Source organism: Pleurodeles waltl, chromosome 8 (assembly GCF_031143425.1).
Source record: "Pleurodeles waltl isolate 20211129_DDA chromosome 8, aPleWal1.hap1.20221129, whole genome shotgun sequence".
Classification (NCBI taxonomy): domain Eukaryota; kingdom Metazoa; phylum Chordata; class Amphibia; order Caudata; family Salamandridae; genus Pleurodeles; species Pleurodeles waltl.
In genome coordinates, this window is record NC_090447.1 from 254249990 (window position 1) to 254275668 (window position 25679).

At 41.7% G+C, this 25679-nt stretch overlaps 1 protein-coding gene across 5 annotated transcripts in view; it reads right to left on the bottom strand.

Moving 5' to 3' along the window:
• Positions 1–25679, bottom strand: part of USP25 (ubiquitin specific peptidase 25) — a 465144-nt gene that overhangs the window by 177094 nt on the left and 262371 nt on the right. For 4 of the 5 annotated variants that reach the window (XM_069204108.1, XM_069204107.1, XM_069204111.1 and 1 more), the window contains one exon: positions 13299–13438. In XM_069204108.1, coding sequence (XP_069060209.1) covers positions 13299–13438 — 140 coding nt within the window. Of the gene's footprint in view, positions 1–288; positions 403–13298; positions 13439–25679 lie in introns of all 5 variants that reach the window. The other variant, XM_069204112.1, reaches the window with a different exon arrangement.

Consider the following 25679-nt stretch of genomic DNA (forward strand, 5'->3'; position numbering starts at 1 on the left):
GCAAAGCTTTCTTTTATATGCTTCTGTTGGAATGTTAAAATGAAGTCTCATATTGAAAATATTTTAAAATAATAACTAAAAAGATGTCTGTTTTGCTGTGAAAGCAGGCATGAAAATCGAAAAAACTTTAGTAGACTTAAAAATGATTAGGCCTTTTCTTACTTGCTGCCCTTTAGTGTTCGCTAGAATCAGGAAGCTATGAAGCACATGCATCTGAGTGTCACCGCAACAAATGGCAACATTTCCAAAGCCAGAGGAGCCACATAAAGAGGAGCAAACAAATGATACCTCATCTTCGTAACCCCCCTGATCTGACTCTATCACAAAAGTTCCTACATTTGGAATAGCCACCTCTACAACTCGCTGATTAGCGGCAGCGTCATCTTGGAGGCTTTGAGGGGTCTGTAGAAGAAAATTGGGAGTATGAAGGGTTAGAACATACACTGTGAAATAAGATTTCTAAAGCACACATTAACAAAACCAATGATACTTACGGTCAAATTAACCAAAACCTGTAAGTAGGTTTTAGCACTTTCTAAGTAAGTTTCAGCTTACCTTGTCTGGGCAGATTCTGCACTGAAATTTGCAACAAATGAGAACATTGTTGGGCCCTATGCTGCTATAATATACAGGGCAATTACAGAAACTGAAATTTGAGTAAATTCAATATATTTTTATAAAGTGACCACGTGAATGGTTATGGTTCAATGTCACCGCAGTCTGTATAGATCCTACCACAAAGGCTTGAACCTAGCTTGTTCAGCTTGCTCAAAGTTGGAAGCTCTCGCTGTAACACCACATCCAGGTAGACTGAGGGTGGAAGGTAGAAGGTACATGAAAGCTCAGCTCATTATGGACTCGAAGTTCCAACAGGACCTCAAGCGTTACCAGAGCCATGCTTCAAGCTCAACGCCTGGATTCAGGTTTCAGTGGCTCCCCATCTTTAGTTGGGAAGTTGAGACAGTTTACCTGCTAATGATGCAGCAGGTACAGTGACACCAGGGCCCAGACCTCTGAACGGCCTTCTGCACCTCAATTATGGTCTGTGTGGGTGTTCTGAATGTTTATAGATTCTAGTTTGTGTAAGATGCATGTAGATATATACTGTAGGGTGGAGCAGGCACTGTACTATTCACATAGTAGCAGCGCATGCCTCATTGGATGAGCTGCCTCATCGGCGAGGGTATCATAAATGTATCCCAAAAATGTATGTGGAATTACAATACCTAAAAGGGTAAGAGCCCGATTCACAAAGGTAAACTTACACTTTGTGTAAGTTTACTATTATTTTGTATTTGAGAACTAGGACTCCGGAGAGGCTGCAGCCGGGGTGAAGAGTTCTGCACATACAAAGGTAGGAAAGGCACATTTTTATCATCTGCGGATTCTCTGGCATGACTACGGAGTCTCTACAGTCATATAATTATTATTTGTACACTTAAACTTCTAGTTTATGAATACCAAAAAATAGCAAACTTACCCAAAGTTTAAGTGGATCTTTGTGAATCAGGCTCTAAGCGTGTCTGTGATTTATGCCACATGTTGCGGTGAAGTAAATAACTTATCTCAAGTAAGATATTGTGTTGGGCTGAATTTGTTCTCACCAGTATGGCAGGATTACAAATGTGAGAATTTCCTAACCTATCATCTTGTTACAGTACACTGCACATTCTCAGGTTACAGTCACCGCCACTGGAATTGTGCAGTTTTATGACTGTGGTGCTTTCTGCAAAATTAAGGATTTGCCAAATTTGTCACATAATCTATCATCTAATGCATAATCTGCAGATTTAAAAAAGTTTCTAGTTTAAAGGGACCAAATGGTAAAACAAAATGCTGCAATACATGTTGCAGAGAAGTTGAAGACCTTTACCAAGGTTTGGCTGTTTCTTTCAGTCGCTTATTGGTATACTATGTTGTTAAACTTGTGCTGATGAGTGCAACACAGACGCAAACAGTGTTAACTCGTAAAACACAAAAATGACGAAATAATTAAGTAATCACAAAATGTCGTAGCATTACGCCACAATTTTTTCTTTTCTTGCTGCATAATTCAGTCAACTCTGCTGCATTATTTGGTCCTCACCTACCTCATAATTTCAGTGGTCCTGTTAATACTCTGTCTCACCACATCTACTCGCAAAATGACTGATCATAATTCAGTTCAATAAAGGGCTATCATGGGATATGCAATGTGCGATGATATACACATGGTGGACTTAATGATAATTTTCTACACTCAGCTCAGAACTAAATAAACCAAGTCAAGAAGCTTCAAATTATCCTCAACTGCAAACTAAACATCACAGCTCAAGTCAGTGCCATCACTCCTTTATGCTTCCACATACTGAAGATGCTAACAGAGATTTTCAAATGGCTCACAGTCAACACATGGAAAATCATCACACACTCTTGCCTCCATCATCCTAGACCCTCTGTGCCGGGTCAACAAGCATCTCATCAGATGACTGCAGAACATCAAGAACTAGGCAGCCAGAATCACTCACAACCTCTCACGACACTCACACATCTCACCTCACCTCATGGAGCTACACTGGCCACTCATACCCAAATGAGCACATTTCAAACTCCTCAACCAAACTTTTTAAGGCACTCCGGCCCAGTATACCTCAACAATACCATCTGCTTTCACAAACCTTCCAGACTCCTCAACTTGGCAAGACTCATATTTGCACACATCCCACACACATGAAAAACTTGATCCAGTCGTTAAGCATTCTCTTGCATCACTCCTAAAGAGTGAAATGAGGTGCCGTCAAACAACAGCCTCCTCCTCACTGCTTGAATCTCACAAGAAGGTGAAAACCTGGCTTTCGAGTAACCAAGTTAGGCCCTAGGCTCGGCTAATCTCACACCTGCCCAGTGCCAGGATACCCTGGGTAAGAGTGTGCTTTACAAACCAACATAACATGACATGACCCAAGAGAAGCAAATGCACTTTATGGAGCATTCAGTTCAGACTGAGACAAAACTTAACCATGCTGGAGTATTCTGTTAGGCTGGATGATTGCTTTTGTTTCCCATGTTATGAGCTTGTTTGCTTCTGCGCCCACATCCATAATATGGGTGGGCTAAGAGGCAAAATGATTCCCTCGTTTGTGTGGTTCATGTCCCATGGAAATGAGGAAACAACCTCTGAATATAGCACTGGCTATCCATGTGTGCCAGCACTATCAAAACTGGTGCACGCTGTGTAATACGGCCCCAGAAAGTTATCTGTTTGACCACAATTACAAAAATCTGCTCAGTTATCAACACTGCTTTCTTTTTTTCGAAAAGTGTTCCTGATTTTTAAACTTTTTTATTTTTATTTTTTTAAATCAATGAAAGTTTACTGCAAAAAGAATGCCTGCCATGAAAATAAGCAGTTACAAAGTTCAGAGTATGCAAAGAAACAGGTATGGGGCAAACTGCAAGTAGTAAGCAGCCAGTCTTCCTAATCGGAAACATCTTGGCTTAGGTGTGGTAATGGGCACCTCCTTAAGCTTGAACTACTATTACAATCTGCATTGTATCCAGTTGCCTGTGTTGAATGGTCTACTGGAAATTAAAAATGTTGGAGCTGTTGACTGTAGACATCATCTCTGACTCTCTAGATGCACCAAATGCCTGTTTGGAAGAAGATATGATGTAAATCTTGGGTTTGTAGGCTACCTCCAGAATTGACAAAAATTGGACAAACATTAACCTATCCGAATGAACCCTTGGCCCACCCAGATGCACATTCCTGGGACTAGGCCTGGTTGGCAAATGTTTGGGTAGATTTCTGAACGCTTGTTGATGTTTGTAGCGGTGTACCCAGTCGCATTATTGCCTCTGGCTGCTTATATAGTAAGCTGAGAAGCTGGCGTGGGCTGAATGCCGGCAAAATGTATGGGGGCCATCAACTTTGACATGTGGTGCTGGGAGTGGCGTCCTAGACACCTGACGGCGAATGTGCATTCTAATTTGGCTATTACATTAGTTTGGACTACATGCTTCAGTGATGTTTTATTTATTTTTATAAATATTGTTATAAATATTGTTAGCGAAGTCTGTATGGCCTTAAAGCCAATGAAGTGGATGTTTATGAAATAGTTTGTGGTTGGACACTGCACAGTAATATTGTTTATACTGGATGTGCACACAACACAATAAATAACTCAACACCCTTACTTTTATTCTTAGGGGCTCGAGACATAACTAATGAAATAATAAGCATAACACTTGTGCACTTGGAAAATTAAGCAGAAGTTTCAGGTTTCGATTAAGTGCCTTTCGGTAAACTAGAATATTTTAAATATATAAAGTTTGTTTTATGGACTTATTTTGTTACGTCCATGGCCCTTGTGCAACAGTAGTGTACAATGCGTTTATATAAGTATTTGATACAGATATATGATTTACTTTCTACATTTTAATACACTATCTCATTTGGTCCTGAACTGTTGTAGTACATGGGTGTGACCAATGCCCTTTCCTGTGCTTCATGGGATAATATAATTAGCTGTATGCCAGTAGAAGGCATAGCTGCGAGTTGCTTTTGCGTGTTTTATATTTCAGTAAATTAGGATTTTCAGGTTACGCTCTTGCTAAATCTGCAGCATTTATGATCTCATTTTGTGGATTATTATTTTTTCTTGATTCCTTGCCGTATTAACATCATATGTTGAATTTTGGAGATTATCCTGCCCACTGCAACTTTAAGGTTATGAAGCATTATAATGGCCAAATCTATATAACAGTTTTATTTCCTTTGAAGTAATTCGTATCTTATAATACTACTAGAAACCATTATATTGGCCACTCATGGCATACCACTGACATTTGTGGTAAGCAGAGTCTGTATGTTTGGGATAATTTTGGGTACTTAAAGATTGCACTATAGATATTATAGGTATATTTCACTGTGGAAAGAAACCAAATGTATGTGGGAACTTAACCGTTTGGGTCTATGATTTTTTTACCTCTTTAGAAAAGTTATTGTCACAGTTACTATTTTGTATTTAAAATACACATATATTAAACTAATGTGTTCTAGGATCATGGACACGTTTTTAGACAACTTGTCACTATTATGTAATTTAATTACAGTACACTAAGAATGTTGTGCTATTTTGTCTTTTTTATTTAAACACAGAGAAACATTTGGGATACTACTGAGGGTGACCATGTGGGCTTGAGCTCTATTTTTTGGGTTTTCCCCAAACCTGTTATTGGTAGCATGATATTTTTACATATTAAGTGGATATTTATGTAATTTTTTTTTTTACCCTCTGTGGGATATTAGGTCCAGTAGCTTACTTTTAGCTCTAGCTAAATATTAGTGAGTGCTTCTCCCACCTGTTGTGACATTCGATATATTCATTTTTCAGTTTTTTTTTTCCTCAAGCGAAAGACGATCCGTCTGCAAATTTGTAAGTGCTTACTACTACTCAAGGGAGAGGTCTGGTACAAGTGGAATCTGACCAAAGCAACCACCCTACAGATGTTTGTAAATAAGAAGTATGAAAACTAAGGTTTTCAACTGGGAAGGCGGGGGATTTAGAGGGGGAGCGGTCATTAAAGATACCATTCTGCAGGATGGCCTCCCAAAGTCAGTTCATCAGTCTTCTTTTCTTTCGTATACCTTCTAGGACTTTGTCAAATAATTTTACACACAATGGGGCATGGTTAAATTTAATCGATTTCAATCTCTAATTCACAAACTCTAAAGGGGGGTTGTCGTCTTACTGACCCTTCTCCTAAAGAACAAGTTACCTACCTTCAATAGGGCTCTTTCGAAGTAGATACTGCTAATGGTGCATGCCTAACCTTTGCAATATATCCAAGAGCCAGGAAGAATACAAAAGATTAAAAAAGCATTGCTTCTACATGCCAGTAGGTGGTATCATGCAGCTCTGCATGGACTTTGTTCTGCCCCAAAAGTGAAAACAGAGCAGCATATCTGCATCAGCCCTCGGTGTTGATGTCCGTTGATACTGTTCGTGCCCTTGGAGGACGGTGCCCGCCCATGATTCAAACACAAGTGTGCAGATCTCTAGTTTGGGATCGTTTTAGATTGGGAAAAAAAAGAGACCATTCCACAGAACAGGAAAGAGGAACAGCAGTGAAAAATCTGCACTTAGATTGAGTATGCACCAAAAAGAGCACTACCAAAGGTACGTAACTAGTTTTTCTAATGTTAACAGCAGATTCCTCACTTTTATAATGGATACTAAAGAAGGACCTCCCATGGTGGTGTTAATTGGGAATGGGCTTAGATCAAAGAGTCTCATCAGCCAAGTCTGAATGGATGAAATGCCCTTCCCAGCGATCCAAAGCAGTAGTGTCTCTTGAGAGTGTGCACTGATGTCCAGGCTATGGCCTGACAGATAACAGGAAGTGGTACTCCGCGTGCCAACGTAGTGGTAGCAGTCTGGACCCTGATGGAATCGGCCCTTGCTCCTTCTGGAGGATGCTATACGGCCAATGCATACTAAATCTTAATATAGAGGTCTACTATCTACCTTGACAAAATCCTTTTCTGCATTGCCTTACTTTTCTTTCTGCCAGAGAGAACCCCACAAAAAGCTGAACATCCACTCAGTGGTCTTTGGTGCAAACAATTTTGAAAGGGAGGCGGAGCAAAAACCGTGGGGAGACAGATCGACTGCCCAACGTGAAAAGAAGCCACAACCTTGAGCAAAAAGGCCGTCCTTGTGTCCTCAAACCACTATCTGGTGGTATAAGGCAGCTGCACAGAGAGAGCTTCAACTTCACTCATGCGACGAGCTGCAGTTACTGTGACCAGGAATAAAGCCTTCAGAGTCAGGAGATATAGTGGACAGAGGCATTGGTCTAAAGGAAGTGCACATGAAGAATGTGAGGACCAAACTGTAATTCCCACAAAGGCATCAAAATGAGTTAGGGGTACCATATGTTTGAAACCCTTTATAAATCTCATGATAACCAGTGATTTGAACAAGGACAGTTGGTCTGGCAAAAGCAAAGAAGCTGAAAAGGCCAACAATCATTTAAAGGTGCCCACTGCAAGTCCTTGCTAGGGTGGAGACTAAACAAAGAAGGCATCCAACAGTTTTGCCAATAATGGTTCAGTACTGCCAGTCCCACACCGGGCCACAAACTTGTACCCAGCACCTAGCGTAGACAGACTCTGTAGAAAGACACCAGGCAGCAAGGATGACACCACAACTTTGGGAGGAAGGCTGCAGTCAACTAGTGCTGTTCATCTCCATGAACAGACATGCTAGGATGTTTTGGCCATGTTGTTCCAGATCTTCTTCATAACACGAGTAGGAAAGACAAAACTGGAAAGGAGTACAGGAGTTCTATTCTTCACTCTATCAGAAATCTATCTCCAAAAGAAAGCCTTGTTGGGAACTCCAGCGTGCAGATGTTCTGACACTACATTCTCAGCGACCGTGGAAAGATCTAATTGGCATGCTTCACACTGCTGGAAGATGCCCTGTGTCACCTCAGATGTACCCACCATTTGTGATCCACAAGGAGGAGTTAGCTCACACTGGCATTCAAAGATCCTGTCAGGTGGTTCTCAACCAGGGAAATGCCCCAACACTCCAGCAAGCTTCAGAAACGATGTGCCTCTTGGCACATGACTCATGACCAGTCCTGCTTGTTGCAGTACAACATTGTGGTAGAGTTCTCCATCAGAACCTAAACCAGCCTCCCTTTGATACATAGTAGGGAGGCTTTCAGGGCAAGGAAAATGCCCCACAACTCCTGGAGGTTGATGTGGAGATTTATCTCTGAAGATCAGAATCTTCTGATCTTCACCTTTCAGATGACCTCCCAATCCGAGCAATGATACATCAATCACCACCTTTAGCTCTGGGTGGGTAGGAAGAAGGCCTGCTGCAGTTCCAATTGCAGTCGAGAAGCCACCACTGCAAGTCTTTTGCAGTCTCCTCGGACACCTAGATGAAATCTGAAAGGTGCCATATTGAAGCTGCAGGCTCCACTACACAGCTCATACAGTTGATAAGCAGGATGCAGGAGGCCAAGAGGTCTCAGGGCCACTTTCACTGCTGACACAAGATCAAAGTAGAAACAATGGGATTATAGCCCAACTATCCTAGACCTGCTGTGAAGGAGAAAAGCCCTGGATCAGCACAGTATCCAGAATGGCCCCAGTCAAAGGGACCCTTCGCAAAGTTGTTAGGAATGACCAAAATATAGTCATGAGGTTCATGAAATCTGGATATACACAATGACTGACTGTGGGGAGCTTTCCTTTAGCAGCCAGTCGTCAAGGCAGGGGTAAGTGCAATCCCTAAACTCCAAAATGTGTGCTGCATCCACCGCCATCACTTCCATGAACACCCAATGGGCACTGGGTGGCTAAAGGAGAGCAAAGCAATTTGAAAATGTTTCTGGCCTACCTGAATGGCAAGTAGCATCTGTGGAACTTCCGGACAGGTACATGAAAGGAGGCATCCTACAGGACCAAAGCCACCATCCAGTCACCTGGAGTCAGGGAAGAAAGATTCTGGGCCAATGTAAGCATCTTCAATCAGTCCTTCTGCAATAAGGCTATCAGAGGCCAGACATCAGAAGTGAGACAAAAATGTTCACCCTCATATCTCTGCAGCAAACAGCTGGCACTGACTGACCAGAGGGCAAGGCTGAGCAATTAAATCATTCATCAGGTGATTTATAAAGTGCAACAACTACTCAAAAAGAGTTTTCTGGTGCTAGGAGACTACCACAATTTATCCCACACACAGAATGGTTCCACTCAGAAAGTCAGATGGAACAGCCAAGACTTCACTGCTTTCCTGAAGAGGCCCCTCCAATCTTGCAGCAATAGAGCACAAGCCGATTCCAAGCTGCAACCGCAAGATAAAGGAATGATCCCTCTCCCCAATTTTTTCATTTGCTACTTGGAACCGCTTTACCATCTGACAAGCGGAGCGATCTAGTTGCTGATAGTGCTTTAGCCTCATTGACAGATGGTGAGGACCTGTGCCATAGAAAGCTCTATGAGACTGAGCTAATGCTTTGAACTGGATCCTCTCCTTAACAGGTAATCAATGGAGCTTCTTCAGGTGAGAACAGATTGATGTGCACCTAGGAACTTTCAAGAGTGATCTAGCTGCCACATTCTGAACAACCTGCAGTCTCTCGAGAAGATAATCAGGTAAACCCAGGTTCAAGATATTAGTGTAATCTATACTTAATGTGATTACAGTATGAATCACTGTCTTCTGTGCCTAAAAAGGAAGCAGTCTTTTTTTTTTTGTTTGCGAGGGTGTGGATTGGGTATTGGGAAAGAATTGGGGTTCACCTAGCTGGCGGCTCTGAAACCTCTGGCACAAGTTGTTGCCTGAAAAGGTCGAAATCATCTGACTGGCTGTGGCGCCCGGCTTCCTGCTTGTTCAATGGTAGGGAAAACCTTAACTTAGACCAGGTGGCAATTAAGGTGTCAGTGAGGTCTTCATGAAATGGCAGTAATGGCTCAGAGAACGGCTGCCCTGGTGGCAAAACTTCTATTGGCACATTGTTTTTGACATCCAAAGATGGCAGCTGTAAATATAATACCTCCGCTGTATGTCTTATGATCATATGATAGTATGGGGGTGAATAAATCCCTATGATCTCCACTGTCATCTCTGGAAGCTTGTTGACTCTTATCAGAGTTAGAACCGAAAGTTGTTGCAGCACTGGGGTGCAGCTCCGAGGTGAAGACATGGTTCTGTCTAAGTTGAACTGAACTGGGTCTGGGTGCACTGGTACAAATTCAGGAAGTGACTTCAGTTGGTGCTGAGAACGAACGTGGGTAGAGTGAGGCAGAACTATTGGGACATGGCTGGCATCAACTTTAAGGGAACAAAGTGGATTTTGGTGTTAGACAGGAAGTTTGCTCCGATGTCAGAACAGAACATGAGATGGGTTTAGCAGGCACAGAGGGTGGACACCGCAGTAGAAACCTGACTGGAAGGCTGTGTGAATCCTTGAGGCCTAAAGGCACGCTAGAGGGAGAAACGTGTGTCAAAGAGCAACATGACCTCTTTAAAGGACTCAATCATTTATAGTCACTGATGGCCCCAGAAACCCAGGGTGCATTTGCATCACTTGCCTAATAGGTTTCTCAGCTGGGGACAGGGAGTGAGACCTAGTGGCATTGTGCCATTCTCACAACTTCTCTGGCTGAGAGTGGCAGAACTGGGATGAATCCCACTTGGCCCCCTTGTGCTTTCACTTTGATGTAGTGCAAGACTTGGATCATGATAAGATCCTGTCGCAGGAACAGCCCCAATATCGGGAAAAGGTCAGCATCTTTTGCTTCAAGCGGGACTACATTAGGTGTTCGGCTGTGTATAGCTTTGCTTCACGTTCCCCGATCCCCTTGGGACTCATAAGGGCATATTTCTAGCAGACCTTCAAGTCATGCCCCAAAACTAAACACCAAAAGCATTTTTCATGGGAGGTTCTTACAGACATTGTTTGCGAGTCCCTAGAAGGTTTAAACCCTAAAGTATTAGGTAGAGACATAGTTCGCTTGCACACTGGAATAAAGAAGAACTTAGAGGAAAAAAAACTTTCCAACTGACTACGAAAAGGTAGGACCAAATTCTGGATCTGCATACAAAAGGGCAAAGATAAATAAACAGCTGTCGATGTGCAATGGTAGAGCTTGCATGTGGCTCAATCATAATTTCTGAGGCAGTCTGAAGTCAACATGGTGCCACAAGGCACCAACTACCGGCATGGGACAGCAATGATGTTTTTATCTTCGTTCAGTATGGAATTTGGAATATTCCTAAAGTGAGTAATCTGCAGTTAGAAGGTGGTCCAACTTTGGCCTCACCATGAAAGCAGTGCCAATTACTTTCCACTTGTCTATACTGGTGATAATATGGCAATGATCCTTTTATAACTGCATTAATGTAGAAATTAGAATATTGTTGGATAGCAATTAGCACTAAATAGGAATACACAGTTGTAATTCAAAATGCAACATTGATTAGATCAAAAGTGTCAATGATTTTATCTACTCTGCTTCTCTTTGCAACTAACTGGTTTAGAAGGCCATCAATGAGATTAAAAGCAGTGGAACAAAAGTCAGAAGAAGAACATTCATACAGTCTGAGCAGTCCAAATTACTCGCTGTTGTAACTTCTGTATTCCTCACCATTTGTTTAGAGCTCTTATAAAAAGTACAGGAGCTGGTAGGTTAGCATATCACAGCATATTTGAGGACATTCATGAGCCCCGAAAAAAAGGTATCCTTGCATGAACATCTACCTAGAAAAACGTCAATAAGTACGTAAAGCCCTAATGAAGCACTGGGCCAATTTATCTACAACACTCTGGCAATAAGTGGGAGGTCATTGAGGCTGCCTTTAGGAAAGGAAAACCCGTCAGAATGTTTGTAGAGAGATTTTGTAAAGATGAAAGAAAATCATTTGTTGCAAACTTGAACTTCTAGACGTATGCTCATTCAAAATTCTCGCCCTTGGTCATTCATCCTAAACTGAATTCCAGATATTTAGGAAACACTTCTGTTTCATAAAATCATTAAGAACTCCACCCACCTTTGAATCCCCCACAGTAGATTAGCCCTGGAGGACATGCATAGACAATTTAGTTTCAAGGAAGGGGAAAAGGAGGTCAAAGACATACACAGCATTTTGATTTAGTTAAGACACCACCTATCCAGGACCTTGAAAGCTTTTTTTTTTTATTAACTGTGATAATGGTTGAGGATGCAGATTGATGACCATATAACGCCCATTTTACTTTTGCCATTGGTGGAGGTAATATATGGTACAACTGAGACAGTGCCCTCTTTGGGTCTAGTAGTTTAAAAATAAGTTTGATCATGATTTCAGGTGTAGACCCCTTTGCTCTCACCTTATTGTGGGAAGTCCAATGGCCAGCAGTTCAATTTTCATACTGATTCTTGTTTATCTAAATCTCAAAATAGCTGCTTTAGACGTTCATGTGTGTTGTGCTAATACAATGTCACTGGCAATTCGGTTAGGAATGCTGGTATTAATTTTATGCCTCACCCATGTATAGTTCTAGAGCTCAGTCACAACTTGCACATTCTCTGGCAGACTGAAGATCTTACGTGCTCAAGACTTATCCATGTCCATTTTGAAGCCGGACACTGACTCACAATCTTATTGTTCAGTGAGAACATACTGAAGGACTTCTCAGATGCGGTTTCTCTGGAGTCCAAGTTGAAACAAGATGTCATGGACACCAAATATATTGCATGCTGATAGCTCAATGGGTCTCATGCAATTTAATTGACAGTATTTTAAAAAAATGCATTACAACTGTATAAAACACTAAGCCAGCTTGCATCTAACCATATGAAGAACTTGAAGACTGCTATTTCCCTGTTCCATTCATTAATGCGTATGTCGCAAAATCCAGGTCGTGGGTGGATATCACAGAAGCCTGAGCCTGAAGGCTAATGAGCCATCAATCTCTTTCAAAATAATATGCCAATACTTCCTAACAATGTTATTACCTGGATTCAGACTCAAGGTTGTTGGAAAAAATATAAAAACTTCTTCTCGCAAAGCTTCAGTCATTAGAGCCCTCCTCATTCTGACAGGTCTGAAAGCATACTATTTGGCAAGAGTGTTCAGGTGTCCTTCTTGGCAAAATGTTTCAGAATCAAATGCCAAAGATTACTGCAGCAACAAATAACGCTTGTCAGCTGTCCAAAATAAAGAAAACCTAGAGGCATATCATTTTGCAGTGATCACTATGTATGCTCACTAGTTGACTGACCTTTTTCTACTTCTCCAATGTGCAGGAGCTGGTATATTGAGGAGCTGGAAACTACAAATTCATCCCATTACAGATAGCATCAAGTTACCTGAAATACCACAACACCAAATAATCTTTTGTACATTTTCTCAATATTAAAAATGATAATGTGTAGCTTAACTATCTATCAAAGTAATCACTACCTATCACAGCTTGCTCGATGGACGTGTCCTGTAGTTTGAGGGCTACAAGTAAAACTGAATTAAAATGTCAAACATCTTGAAAACTCATTCTTTTAAGCACATCAGTACAGTTAGTAGCAAAGGCCCTAAATAGACAACTGAAATCTTAGAGAGGAAACAATTTGAACAAAGCAGACTCACTGCAGAGGTCACATTTAAAAACGGGGTGTCTTGACAGGCACAGGCTTACCTTGCCTATTGAACAGTACTCCAGACATTATTGCTCCTACTAAGAAAACCATACCAAAAAGCAAAACGTCATAGTACCGCAGACATCAAATGAAGAAAAAGAAACATAGTGCTAACCATCTGTAACATAAGTTCTGGATTTCGATCCTCATTTTCAGTAGCTGCTTTAGTGATGGCCCTTACTGTTGACTCTTTCAAATCATTCGAAAGATCAATTCGTGATGGCTGCTCCAAGTATTCTGGCTCTCCTCCTTTTACTGTAACAAACATGAAAATAAATGTTATGAGTACAGGAAAATACACTGAAAACTCAGTTTCAATTTATTTTAAGTTTCCTAATGTATGCACAAAGCACTCATCTAATTTTCGCTTTAAAAAATATATATACCTTTTCCAAGCTTTTTAAGAGCTCACAGTGATGATCGATGTTGTTCATGCTGCTGTTAGCAAGCGTTTGCTTTGTTCTGGTCTTGATAATTACATCAAATTAGCGTAAATATGTAAATTCACTTGATGGTTATTATACATTTACAGTAATGCTGTAATGAATATAGAATTCATGTCAATGTAAGTAACACTTCATCTCGGTTGATAGGCTATGATTACATTGTGCCTTCTGTGTTTTTAATAAACAATAAATAATATATATTATACTGGAAAATATCCACTATGGAAAATCTGCAGAAAATAATGAAGGATTGCGCTGTATATTTGATTAGACCCTTCTGGTGTGAGACACAAACCATCAGATGGCATAGCATGAGCTTATCACCAGAGAGATTTTCTGGCCTCTACTGGATCACCAGTGAGAAATGGTGAGAGAATAAAGGAGTTGTTATATGCAATTCAACTCCCTGAAGAAACTGCTGTGGTGAAATGCAGTGCACATCTAAAGTCACAGGATTAAGTGTCACTGGGAAATGGATTTGTGGATCAAGTCGCAAGGTTTTGCGCACTGAACTGTATATCGTTCAAAGACAAGTGGGAATTGTTACCTGAAGAGGACGCAACATGTACAAGTTTTGCATTAAAAGTAGTTGATACTTTCGAAGAGTTAAAAACATTGCAGAATAATGTCGACAAGGAAGAGAAAAGGTCATGGAGCAAAATTAAATGTGTTCAAAGGCAAGATGATTTGTGGGTATCTGAGGAGGGTCAGATGGTTTTGCCAAATAGCCTGTTGTCTCAGATGGCGTGGTACTATCATGGTCCGGCACACATTGGGAGGGATGCCCTGGTACGTTTGTTCAAAATTGGTTGGTTTAACCCCAAGTGTAGACAAGCAGCTGAAGCAGTCTTCCATCGATGTGTCGTTTGTCAGCAATTAAATGCAGGGAAAAGGACAGGGGTTGTTTGAGCCACATTAAAAGAGCAGGAAGTCCATTCAGCAGAATGCAATTGGATTTCATTGAGATGCCTGCTTGTGGAGGGTTGAGATATGTGTTGTTGATTCTGTGCATCTTTAGTCATTGGATTGAAGCGTACTCTACACAGAGAAATGAGAGTCTCACTGTAGCAAAATTGTTGCTTAGGGAACTGATACCCTGTTTCGGATTTCCGATCTCTTTAGAATCAGATAGGGGAACGCACTTCAATAACGGGGTAATTAAGCTATTGTATGCAGCATTAAACATCGAGCAGAAGTTGCATTGTAGTTACCACCCTGAAGCATCAGGACAGATGAATGGTACCTTGAAGTCAAGAATTGCAAAGGTGTGTGCAGATACGAATATGAATTGGCCTGGTGCATTGCCTTTGGTGTTGACGTCACTGAGAAACATACCTAACAGGAAGACAGGATTATCGCCCCATCAGATTCTCATGGGCAGAGCAATGAGGTTGCCAGCAGTTACAGCAAATGCACTTATATAGTGTTGGATTACTGCAAAGGTCTGGCTGATGTAGTTTGCTCTTTCTCTCAGCAGTTGGGGGCAACCACACTGCCACCGATCCATGATTCAGGGCACAACCTGAGAGCTGGTGACTGACTTGTTGTCCGAAAACATGTGCGCAAGACGTGTTTGGAGCCTCGTTGGAAGGGACCATATCAAGTGATTTTAACGACTGACTGCTGTGAAGTGTGCTGGGATCCAGAATTGGATTCACGCGAGTCACACAAAGAAAGTGGCATGTCCACTGGATCATGAAGAAGCGTTGTTGAGAGTACCAACAACTGTGAGACAAATAACAGCACCAGAACAAGAAAAGGAGCAAGGAAGAACTGAAGCTGAACCTGGACTCATGTGAGAGACGAAGGTGAAGATCTCCAGGAGGGTGCTGAGGAACCTATCACAACTGAACCAGCAGGACAGCCTAGTACTGAGGAAGCTCTACCAGAAGTAGACGATTCCGCGAGACAAACAGAGCAAGTGCCAGACCAAGAAGGGGAAGGAGTTGAGTTGGATCAAAGTCAAAGTGATCTGACTCCTCCTGAACCTGTTGCAAGACCGTCAAGAGAAAACACCACAGAGAAAGAAAAGTATTCAAGTTCAATCCTGAAGAGAATATTAACAGAAGGTACACGAAAAGGAGATAAGTGACGGAATTCACAAGTGGAGAAAATGAAAGAGGTGATAGTTGAACCAACAATAGAGGAAGAAGTAGATACTACGAGAAAGGAAGAATTAAGCGGAGAGTTAAATGGTGATCGAAAGTTAAAAAGAAAGAATAGCAAGACGAAGATATGCAGGTCCTGAATGGGCATATGCAACTACAAACAAATGGCAAAGAATTTATGGGGGTAATTATGACCCCGGCGGTTGGTGTAATAGTGGAGGTATTACCGCCAACAGGCTGGCGGTACATGCCTCCACTATTATGACATTGGCGGTTTGGCCAAAGCCAAACCTCCAAGTTAACACCCCCCCCCGTCACTGCGGTAATTACTATTTTCTCCAGCCCGGCGCCGTCACTAGGCCACCCATGGAATTTTGACCATGCCCACCACCATGGTTACCGTAGTTTCTGTACCGCCACGGAAACCATGGCGGTAGGCACTGTCAGTGCCAGGGAATTCCTTCCCTGGTACTGATAGGGGTCTCCCCCGCCCCCTCCCTAGAGTCCTCCCCGACCCTTACCCTCCCACCCCCCACATATACACGCACATACATACACACCCATACACACACATTCACCCACGCATCCATTTATTCATACACACCCACAACAACACTCATGAACATACATCCAGGCACACACGCAATCCCACAACAACATGCATGTACACACACACCCACTCATGCACGCATTCAAACACAGTCACACACAGCCCCACACATGCACACAACATCCCCCACCCCCTTCTCCTGGCGGAGAACCAGACTTACCTGCTTGCAAGGGGTCTTCTGGCAGGAGACGGGACGCAGCGCTGCTGCTAGCAGCAGCGTCTGCCAGCAGAACACCGCCAGGCCGTATCATGGAGCATGATACAGTAGGCGGTGTTTTGCTGGCATGGCGCTGCTGCTAGCAGCAGCGCCACCTTACCGCCGTCTGCCGCCAGGACCGTAGCCGGAATTCTGCCGGAATTCCGGCAATGGTCATAATTCTATGGACGGTCAGTAGCCGTGGCATGTTGTCAGCTGTCGCCGTGGCTATTAGGGGCATTTGCCGCCAATCTTATAATGAAGGCCTATGTCTTTTTGCTTTGATAGGGAAGTTCCAAGTCAGAATTTTGAGATAACCTAAAGAAGACTGATGAACTGAACTGTTGATACAATCTAAGAAATATTTTTGAGAAAGATTGATGCAAATAACCGGAAAAGATATTGATAACCTGATTTGACTTCTGAAACCTGATTTTGACAAAGCTGCTAACCGATTTTGAGAAGGAGAAGGGTTCCTGGAAGTGAAACTGATCTGCTGAAAGAACGGTCTATTTTTTTTTATTTTTGCTGCAAGTTTGCTAAGTTACTTCTGTTTTCTGATTCTTTACAGATCATGGCTGATATAGATAAGAAAATTGGGGATGTTAGGCGCTGTAAATATATGAGCACAGGTTTGAAAATTATGTGTGGAATTTTGTTTATAGTGTTGATTGTGGGTATGTCTGTTCTTGATGCGCAAGAAGCCAACCATACTTCTGCTTTTGAGACTACTACATTAACGTCCTTAGAGAGATTCAAATTAGATGAGAAGTATTTGCATAACTTTACTAATGTTCAAAGAGAACTCTCTTCTAACATTTTCTATTGCTTATTGAGTGAGTATGTTGAGACGATGAATGCAAAGGATTGTTTTGTGTGTATGGGGATTCCTTCATCAGTGGAGGAAGGAGTCACCTATCAGTCTTCCACTAACATACGGGATAAGTTGTAGTCTATTACTAACAAGATTCTATAACTAGGAGTACATTCAGTATTTCTACTCTAATCATGACCTTGCATTTCCATTTGTTCCAATTATTAGATACTTAAGTAGAGTAGCTAAGGATAATGATATAGAATTAGTTAGAGGATTCTTTGAACCTAAACTAATGTTTGGGACAGCTTACACTCACAAGAATAATCTTACTTGCTTGCTTACACCGTTAGAGAAAAGCTTCTTAGATCATACGGATGACAGGAGAAAGGTGCTGAAGGAGAAATTAGAAAAAGGTTTAGAGAAAAGGACTTACAACAATGATTATGCTTACACTGCAATTAGGACGCAAGGGAAATTAGCTTCAGATGCATTACATATGGGGAAGCTTTGTATATATAGGCCTAAGTTGCACACTGACACTTTATTTGTGGGTACGAGTGAATGTAGGCATGTGTTTTTGTTTCAGAGCACATGGACATTTATGTTGAATGGGCAGGACCCTGCGATTCTGGGGATAGATTATATCTGTGGACCTGATGCTTATTACTGTCTTCCAAGAGGATGGTATATGACATGTTATTTAGGGATAGTATTCCCAAAGATTTACCAGATGGAGGATTTGAAAAAGTTTCCAAAAATGTCAGAATTACATCGTAAGAGACAAGAGGAGGGAGACCTCTTCTGTGATAGTGGGAGATATATTTGGTGCGGTGATTCCTTCAGTGGGAGTCATCCTAAATTCGATTAAGATTCGAAAGTTGTCTACTATTGTGGATAAAATGCTGACAACTTTTCAGGGGCTATATGCCTGATAGATACTGAATTGACTGCGGATAGAGCTATGACTCTTCAAAATCGTTTTGCTTTAGACATTCTTTTAGCGAAAAATGGAGGAGTCTGTAAAATGATTAACTCTAGGCATTGCTGTTCTTACATTCATAATAGTAAAGAGATAAGAGACTTACTTACTAACCTGACTAACGCAAGTAGTGATTTGAAGGAGCTGAAAAAAACAGGTGTTTGGGAAAAGGTTGGTAAGGGGTTTGCTTCAGTGGGAAACTGGCTTAGTAGTATTTGGATTGGAGTATTATTGAAAATTATACAGAGAATATTAATTGTTATAAATTGCCTATTAGGAATATGGGGATTATGTAAATTATGTAAAAGAATTAAATTGAAAAGGACTAAAAACAATCAGAGGAGGGAAGAAAAGAAAAGGGAAAGAATTTATAGGGAAAATTGAAGGAGAAGACAAAATGTTGAAGAAGTTGAATTGTAAAATTGTGGGTGGTAAATTTGGTGGGATTACATTTAGTCATCAGAGGAGGGATTGCTGAAGCAGATGTCTTAATTACAAATTATGAAAGATTGTTCACGTATTTTGAATAATTACTTATATAGAAAAATAACTTAGAAAATTAATGTGCACGTTTCAAAATGTCACGAAGAATGGCCACCAGTGTTCACAAAGTGTACTAAATTATGATTAATAAGTACAAAATATTGAAACTGTATTAGATTAATGTAACACTATGTCATATTAAGGGTTATGAATTATGTTCTTGCTTATTAATTGTAGGGCTTAACTTAAGCGAGTGTCTTGGCCTAGTTTGCCAGGCCTCATGCAGAAGCTGTATTTCTTAGCATTTAATATAAAATGCTCATTGTTTTAACAAAATGCTTAGCAGAAGCTTTCTATGGCAACCAACTGACAGGAGATGAGGTCTCTAGTAATGTATCCAAATGTGTGTAATGCGCATGAGATGTCCTTTCCCAGGAAGCAAAGAATGATGACACTGACTGGGGACGAAGATGCAACAAAACTGATACCGGACGAGCCGGATGATGAGAACATCGTAAAGCAGACCAATCAACAACATGTGAACTGTGAAATATGAGAATTTACAGATTTGGTATGTGGACACTATTGGACAGACTAATAATGTACGATTAACTGACCAATTGGGAATTAGGGGATAGTATGGGTGACTTTGATATAACATAGTGACAGAGGGAACTTAGACAGATTGCAGATTGCGAGACTAGAGATCTAGAGTGACTGTGGGAGAAGAGATTCAGAAGAGATTCAAGGTTCTGTCATTGGGCTCATACTCTCTGACTGAGAGCTTGATGTTTTGCTGATCGACTGATGACCTGAGGACGAAGGCTGATTCTGCTTGCTGACCCATACTGTGGATAGGAAGATATGATAATATGACTGAGTTGCATTTTTATGCCTTTTCTTTCTAGGTACCAACTGCGCTGTCTTAATACTTTCTTTAGGTAGATGTTTTCCAAATTTGGAAATTGTTTTGCATGATGCCCCACATGCTGATGCTAATCTGTGTTAGTTGAGGTTATTCACATGACGACTGACGAATTGAAGAGACAAATTGTTGACGGACTATTTTGCTGGACTTTATGGACATCATAGCTTTGCTGAAATGGGTTTTACTAATGCTTTGTGTTGATGCATTGGAATGTCTTGATTTAAGCTTTGATTAGATCACGTTTCTTGCGAGTTGTTGATTAACAAACATTATAAAATTTGTTTGATTTAAGTTGATGATTAAGATTCATGACTTAGTATAATATAAGGGAAATAAAACTTACTAAACATATAGTCAATGGTGTGGTCATTCATGGCTGAAAAGTCATGGTGTGTGAATTTGACTGACTCCATTGGTTATTGATTTGACTAATTGATTGATTGATTATTGTGTGTTAATTATTGTCTCTGTACTGGAGCTATGGTAAGAACACATTAAACGAATCAAAAGGTTCATTGACCTATACGCGTCCCCTTGTAAGTTTACTTATTAAGGATTGACGCGCTAACAGGGCTGTGTTAATTTCGCCAAGCTACCTGCATCAAGCGACTCCTAGGTTGTGGTAACAACTAAAGGGGTTTCACAGAACTTTCTAGTCTTGTTACAAACATGTAGAAATCAACACTTTTCCCAATAGGCAAATACGCACTCTCTAGGCTTCACAGACTTGGCCTTGACCCATCAGTCACAGACAGTGAAATCTCTCATACCCAGTAGCTTATGGAAAGCTACAATCTTTCAAATAGTAGAGTGATGGATGGACTTCGGGTATCTGTACTGTTCTGGCTGAAACTACCACTCTGACTAATGGGTAGAGAAAATGATCATGCTCCCAGAAGTAACTATGTATAAGAAGGGATGATGGTACTACTCCATCTAATTTTCAAGGAAATAGCTTAATCACTCAAGTCCACACTTGTGTGACAGTGAAGTCTCCCCATAAGAAGGATGACAGATTAACTCTCCCAGTTATAGAATGTTGGAAGATGGCCTTACTAGTCCTGAAGGGTGGGACAGTGAGAAACATGAGGATACGCTGCTCATGGAGTCATGATAGACGGCAATGATTTAAAATAGATCAGGAGGAGGCCTCACTCTACCAACACTTACCCAATAATGCTTATGTTGCTAGTATGGCACAGATGTAGGTGCAGAATGGGTGAACGTATCCCATATAGCCCAGGTGAGCCCTTATGTGAACTGCCACACTTCAACAGTCTGCTGCATGATGTAGTGGTGACTCACTGAATACAGAGTGGTTGCACATAAATGGGACACTTTTGAGAATGAACCCTTTTTTGAATCTGAGGAGAATACTACTTGTGTGCAGAGCGATCACTTTCTGGTTTATTCAAGATTGGTATAGGCGGCCATAGCAACATAAGACTTTCCAGTGCAACCACCTCTGTGGAAGGTGATGAATATGCTGGTGGACAGAGCACTGCATACACATGCTATTGCAATACTGAAAGGGGCAGTATGTGGAGACTGCATAGTACACTCTGTAAATGGGATGAATATATACTGCCCATGTCTGACAGATAGTGGCAGAACACCTGCCTTGGGATGAAGAAAATCTATGGAAATGCTAGATTTAAACTTGCTCAATTCAAATTCATGCATAGCATCCAATATGGCTCTAATGATATTCTATATAGTCTCTAGTCTTCACCCCATGCTTGCCTAAGGGAAAAGCTGAAGCTACAGCTAACTTTATGTAGCTATTTTGGGAGTGGCTGGCAGTTAAGGAATATTGGAAAGTGGTGTTTTATATGCTGTGTGGTGGGCACGTAGTTGAAGACCAGTGTTTGTGGGTTTACATAAAAATACTCTAGGGAAAATGAGATCAATTTAGTGCTTGCTGTTTGTTCCTGGCAGGCTGAAAGCTAGGCATGCACTAGCTTCAGGCAACTGCATCCCTTTTGGAAGACTGAAGAGGGCTGAGCAAGGTTTGGTAGCTAAAGAATACATTTTCTTGAGGGTGGATGTGAATGACTGGAGAGAACTGGGTGCACATTTGTGTCCCCCGGGTGCCAGACCATCCTAGAGAGCCTACTTCAATGTAGCAGCAGGTGAAGCTGGCTGTTGCAGCCATATTTATGTCACCACACTTAAACTGTACTAAGTGTTATTTTATTTTGACTGAATCATGTATAAATATAAAGGCTACTGTTGCAAAGACTCTCGCAATAGTAACAAGAGTGCTGGATTTGGACGGCAGCACCACCAGGCACGGTGGACTGAGTTTGATCCTGGGCCGTGTGACAGTTGCCGGCCTACCCCTTCCGGGGACTAGCAGCACCTCACCAGCACCCAAGAGTAAAGGTGATTTTTGGCAGCCGTTTGCTTGACATTTAGATTTCTCAGGGAAATCGTGGTGGAGCAGATCTTACTCCTTTCTCTCTGTCACATGTGTCTCACACATACAAAGACAAATAGAAGCATACTGGGTTCAGTAAGTTTTAATGAATCAACAGCATTCTATGTAAAAAGGCATGTATTGTGATTATGAGGATGATGAAACATAATAAAAGCAAAGTAGTGACAAGAAAAGTGAAAAATATGAAAAGTCCCACCATAGACACAATAATGGTTCTAGAATACTTACCTGCACTAATATTCCACACAAGAGCACAGCAGTGTAAGCTCTAACCTGCCCATCAGGTCCCCCCACGAGAACCTTATCTGCCATACCTGTAATTGAAGGTAAAGCAGTGGTCTGTTGGTCTACTGCGAATCCTCCCACATGGAGGTAGAGACTGTCAGGACTCAGCAAAAACTTGCGAAAGTGTCATACAGCGTACGATAGCAACTGGGTGGAATTCCCCTCTATCGTGCAAGGGGCAGTGAGGCGTTTTATAATAAAACATCTGGTGTTCTGCGAAAACTGCCCTGACATGACCACAGATATATTTCTGTGTAAGAGTTGGGGACATGATGAACGCTTTGTACCAGCAATAACAACTTCTGTTCAGCCTTGAATGAAGCACAGAATGAACAGCATTCTGTGCAAAAAGACAAACTGATAAAATAATAAAAACATCTCCACTAAAAGAAGGTTTTCGCTAAAATAATGGAATAATAAACAATTCCTACCTCAGAGTGAAAGGACACAAGCTGCAGGCCTAAGCTAAAATAACGTGCCTGTGTAATAGCTAAAGTAACCTCAACACTGCAGTTAATGTTAAGTGCTAAACTGTGAAGCGATGATTAGGACATATCATATGTACCAGGGTGTAACAAAGTAGACTATTTGTTGGGAAGGATGTGGTGACTTCAACGAATATATCTGCAACCTGCCGTCTACCGTAAGCCAAGTACCTCATTATATCACTGGACTCTCTCATGGTAGATAAACAGAGAATTCCAAAACCTACCAATGGGAGGTGGTGTGCTGTAGTATCGCAGTCTGCAGGCATGCAACAAACACCCAGTAAATCACTGTCCAGTCAGTGCTTTTACTGATAAAAAGCACTTTATTACACTCACTTCTACACATTAATTCACAAATATATACACAATGTCAGGTGGAAATACCTATGGTAACACCCTCTCAACAGTTATCACCCCTACTGAGCCCAGAACTCTATCACCACAATACCCCCTCCATACACTAGGTGCAATATAAAGGGATGTAGTTATCAAAAGACCGGACTGCAGGATTTTTCAGGGTATCATCACATAAAATACAGGCAGAAATGTCAAAAACCAATGCATCACCATTAAAATCATTAAATATGGTGCCATTTTACAATAACATTCATTAGGGCATGTACCGACTCACAGTTAACTTTGTGATTGTCAATAAAGCATTTCCCAGACCTTCCTTAACTCGTGATGATTCAATGTTATCCTTGTCACTTGAAATAAAGAATTTCAATAATCAGTGTGCATGATAGTTTCTTCTATTTACAGCATGCTATATCTTAGTATTAGGACACACAAATGGGGGTCTCTACACTCCATCACCTTTGGACAAAAGCCCAAGCTCCAGGAGTATTTAAACCCCTGATCACACGTCTCCTGAGGTCACTAATTTAGTAAAGCTTGAGACTTGTGATGACCTTTGTCACTACCAACAGGTGGCACCTGTGAAAGCTACTGAACTTCTGCTAGGCCCCCAAAACCACTCCTAAGCCACTGGTGGTGCCTCTGCCCCTCATAGGGATCACAGTAAAAAGTATGCAATTGGTTTAAGCCAACACAGGAAATTATGGGGTGCTCCTAAGCTTTGTGTGGTTTAGCGTATGCAACAAAAAAGCAAAATATCTTGCAAAATGATATTGTCCTATCAATGTAGTACATAAGGCCCCTTTTAACGTCTAGTGTGTGTAGGGCCCTTTCTGCTACTGAGACTGGGAGCGGTAAGAACACTGGGACCTCAACTGACTGGTTGAAGTGGAAAGGAGAGATCACTTTGGGTTACTTCTGAGGAGTACCATGTCACTGTGAACCTGAAAGAAAGGTTCTTCTAGAGTAGAGGCTTAATGCTCACTTACACGACAGAGGGAAATTACTGCAACTAGAAAAGCAACTTTCCAGGACAGAAATTGAAGAAGGCATGAGTGAAGGGGCTAAAATGGAGGGGGGGGTGGGAGGGTAGCATGAGTCCAGTTGGGACTATACTGAGATTCCATAAGGGGGCTGTGGGTACCCTGGATAGAATAATAGTGAAGAGTGTTCCCTATTTTGAAAGTAAGCTGCAACGGCAGCTGAATGAAGACAAATGGCAGTATAAGCGAGGGCCTGCATGTTGTAAGTGAAGCAGGTAACAATTTCTTGTACTACTGGATACAGTGGATCATTAAGTTCAGGTAGGCAGTGATAAATATGTTCCATTTTGCTGCATAGCAGTTACGTATAGTGGGATGGCCACCCTCTTTGAATATGAACATACATTACAAAGGTAAACTGAGGTAACCAAACTCTAGGAAGTCAGGAGCCAAATTCCAAGGTTGAGCTGCCTCGGGTTGAGGTGTCTGACTATGCCCTGGTGTGGAGTGAGAAGGACTGGTCGGTTGGGCAACCACCATTTAGGAACTACAGATAACCAGAGGAGGGTGGTGAACCAAGGTAGTATTGCCCATGTGGGTGCCAAACGGATGAAGATGAGGGATGTTTTCTGCAGCCTACGAACCTCATGTGGAAGTAGTGGGAGAGGAGGAAAAGCATAGGAACATATCCCTGACCAATTCATCCATAGTGCATTGTTCATGGACTGTAGGTGTGGCAATGAGTAGGCGACGCTTGAGCATTTTCAGCAGTTGCAAACAGATCTACACTGGAAATATGGGAGTAGTTACTGTAGGTGGAGCTCCCACTCGTGGAGTTGCTGCTGCATCCTGCTGAGGTCTGCAAAATCACTGTCTGCTCCTGGAAGGTACTCTGCCACTAGAGTTACTCTCCTGTGAATCGCCCAACGACAAGTGCTCTGTGCTAATGCAGGTAACTAGAGAGAGCGGATGCCTCCTTTACGGAGGTAATACACGACACTTATGTTGACTGTTCTGATCAGGACCCTCTTGTGGTGTATCTGGCAAATTAAAGTTTTGAGAGCTGATTGGACTGCTAGTAGTCTGAGGTAGTTGATGTGGAAGCCCTGTTGGAGGGATATTCACATGCTCTGAACAGCGATGTCCTGCAGATGCACCCCGTATCCCATAAGGGAGGCATCTGTGGTAATGATTACTAGGGGGACTGGGTCTAGAAAGGCCTGCCCTACAACAGATTGCTGCTCTTCTATCACTGTAGGGAGAGATGAATACTGGCCCAAATTAACACTAGATCTTCCCAGCGATCCTCCGCTTGTGACATTCTGTTCCAAGGCACTTAAAATGGGCACAAATCATGTCAAGAAGTTGCATTACTG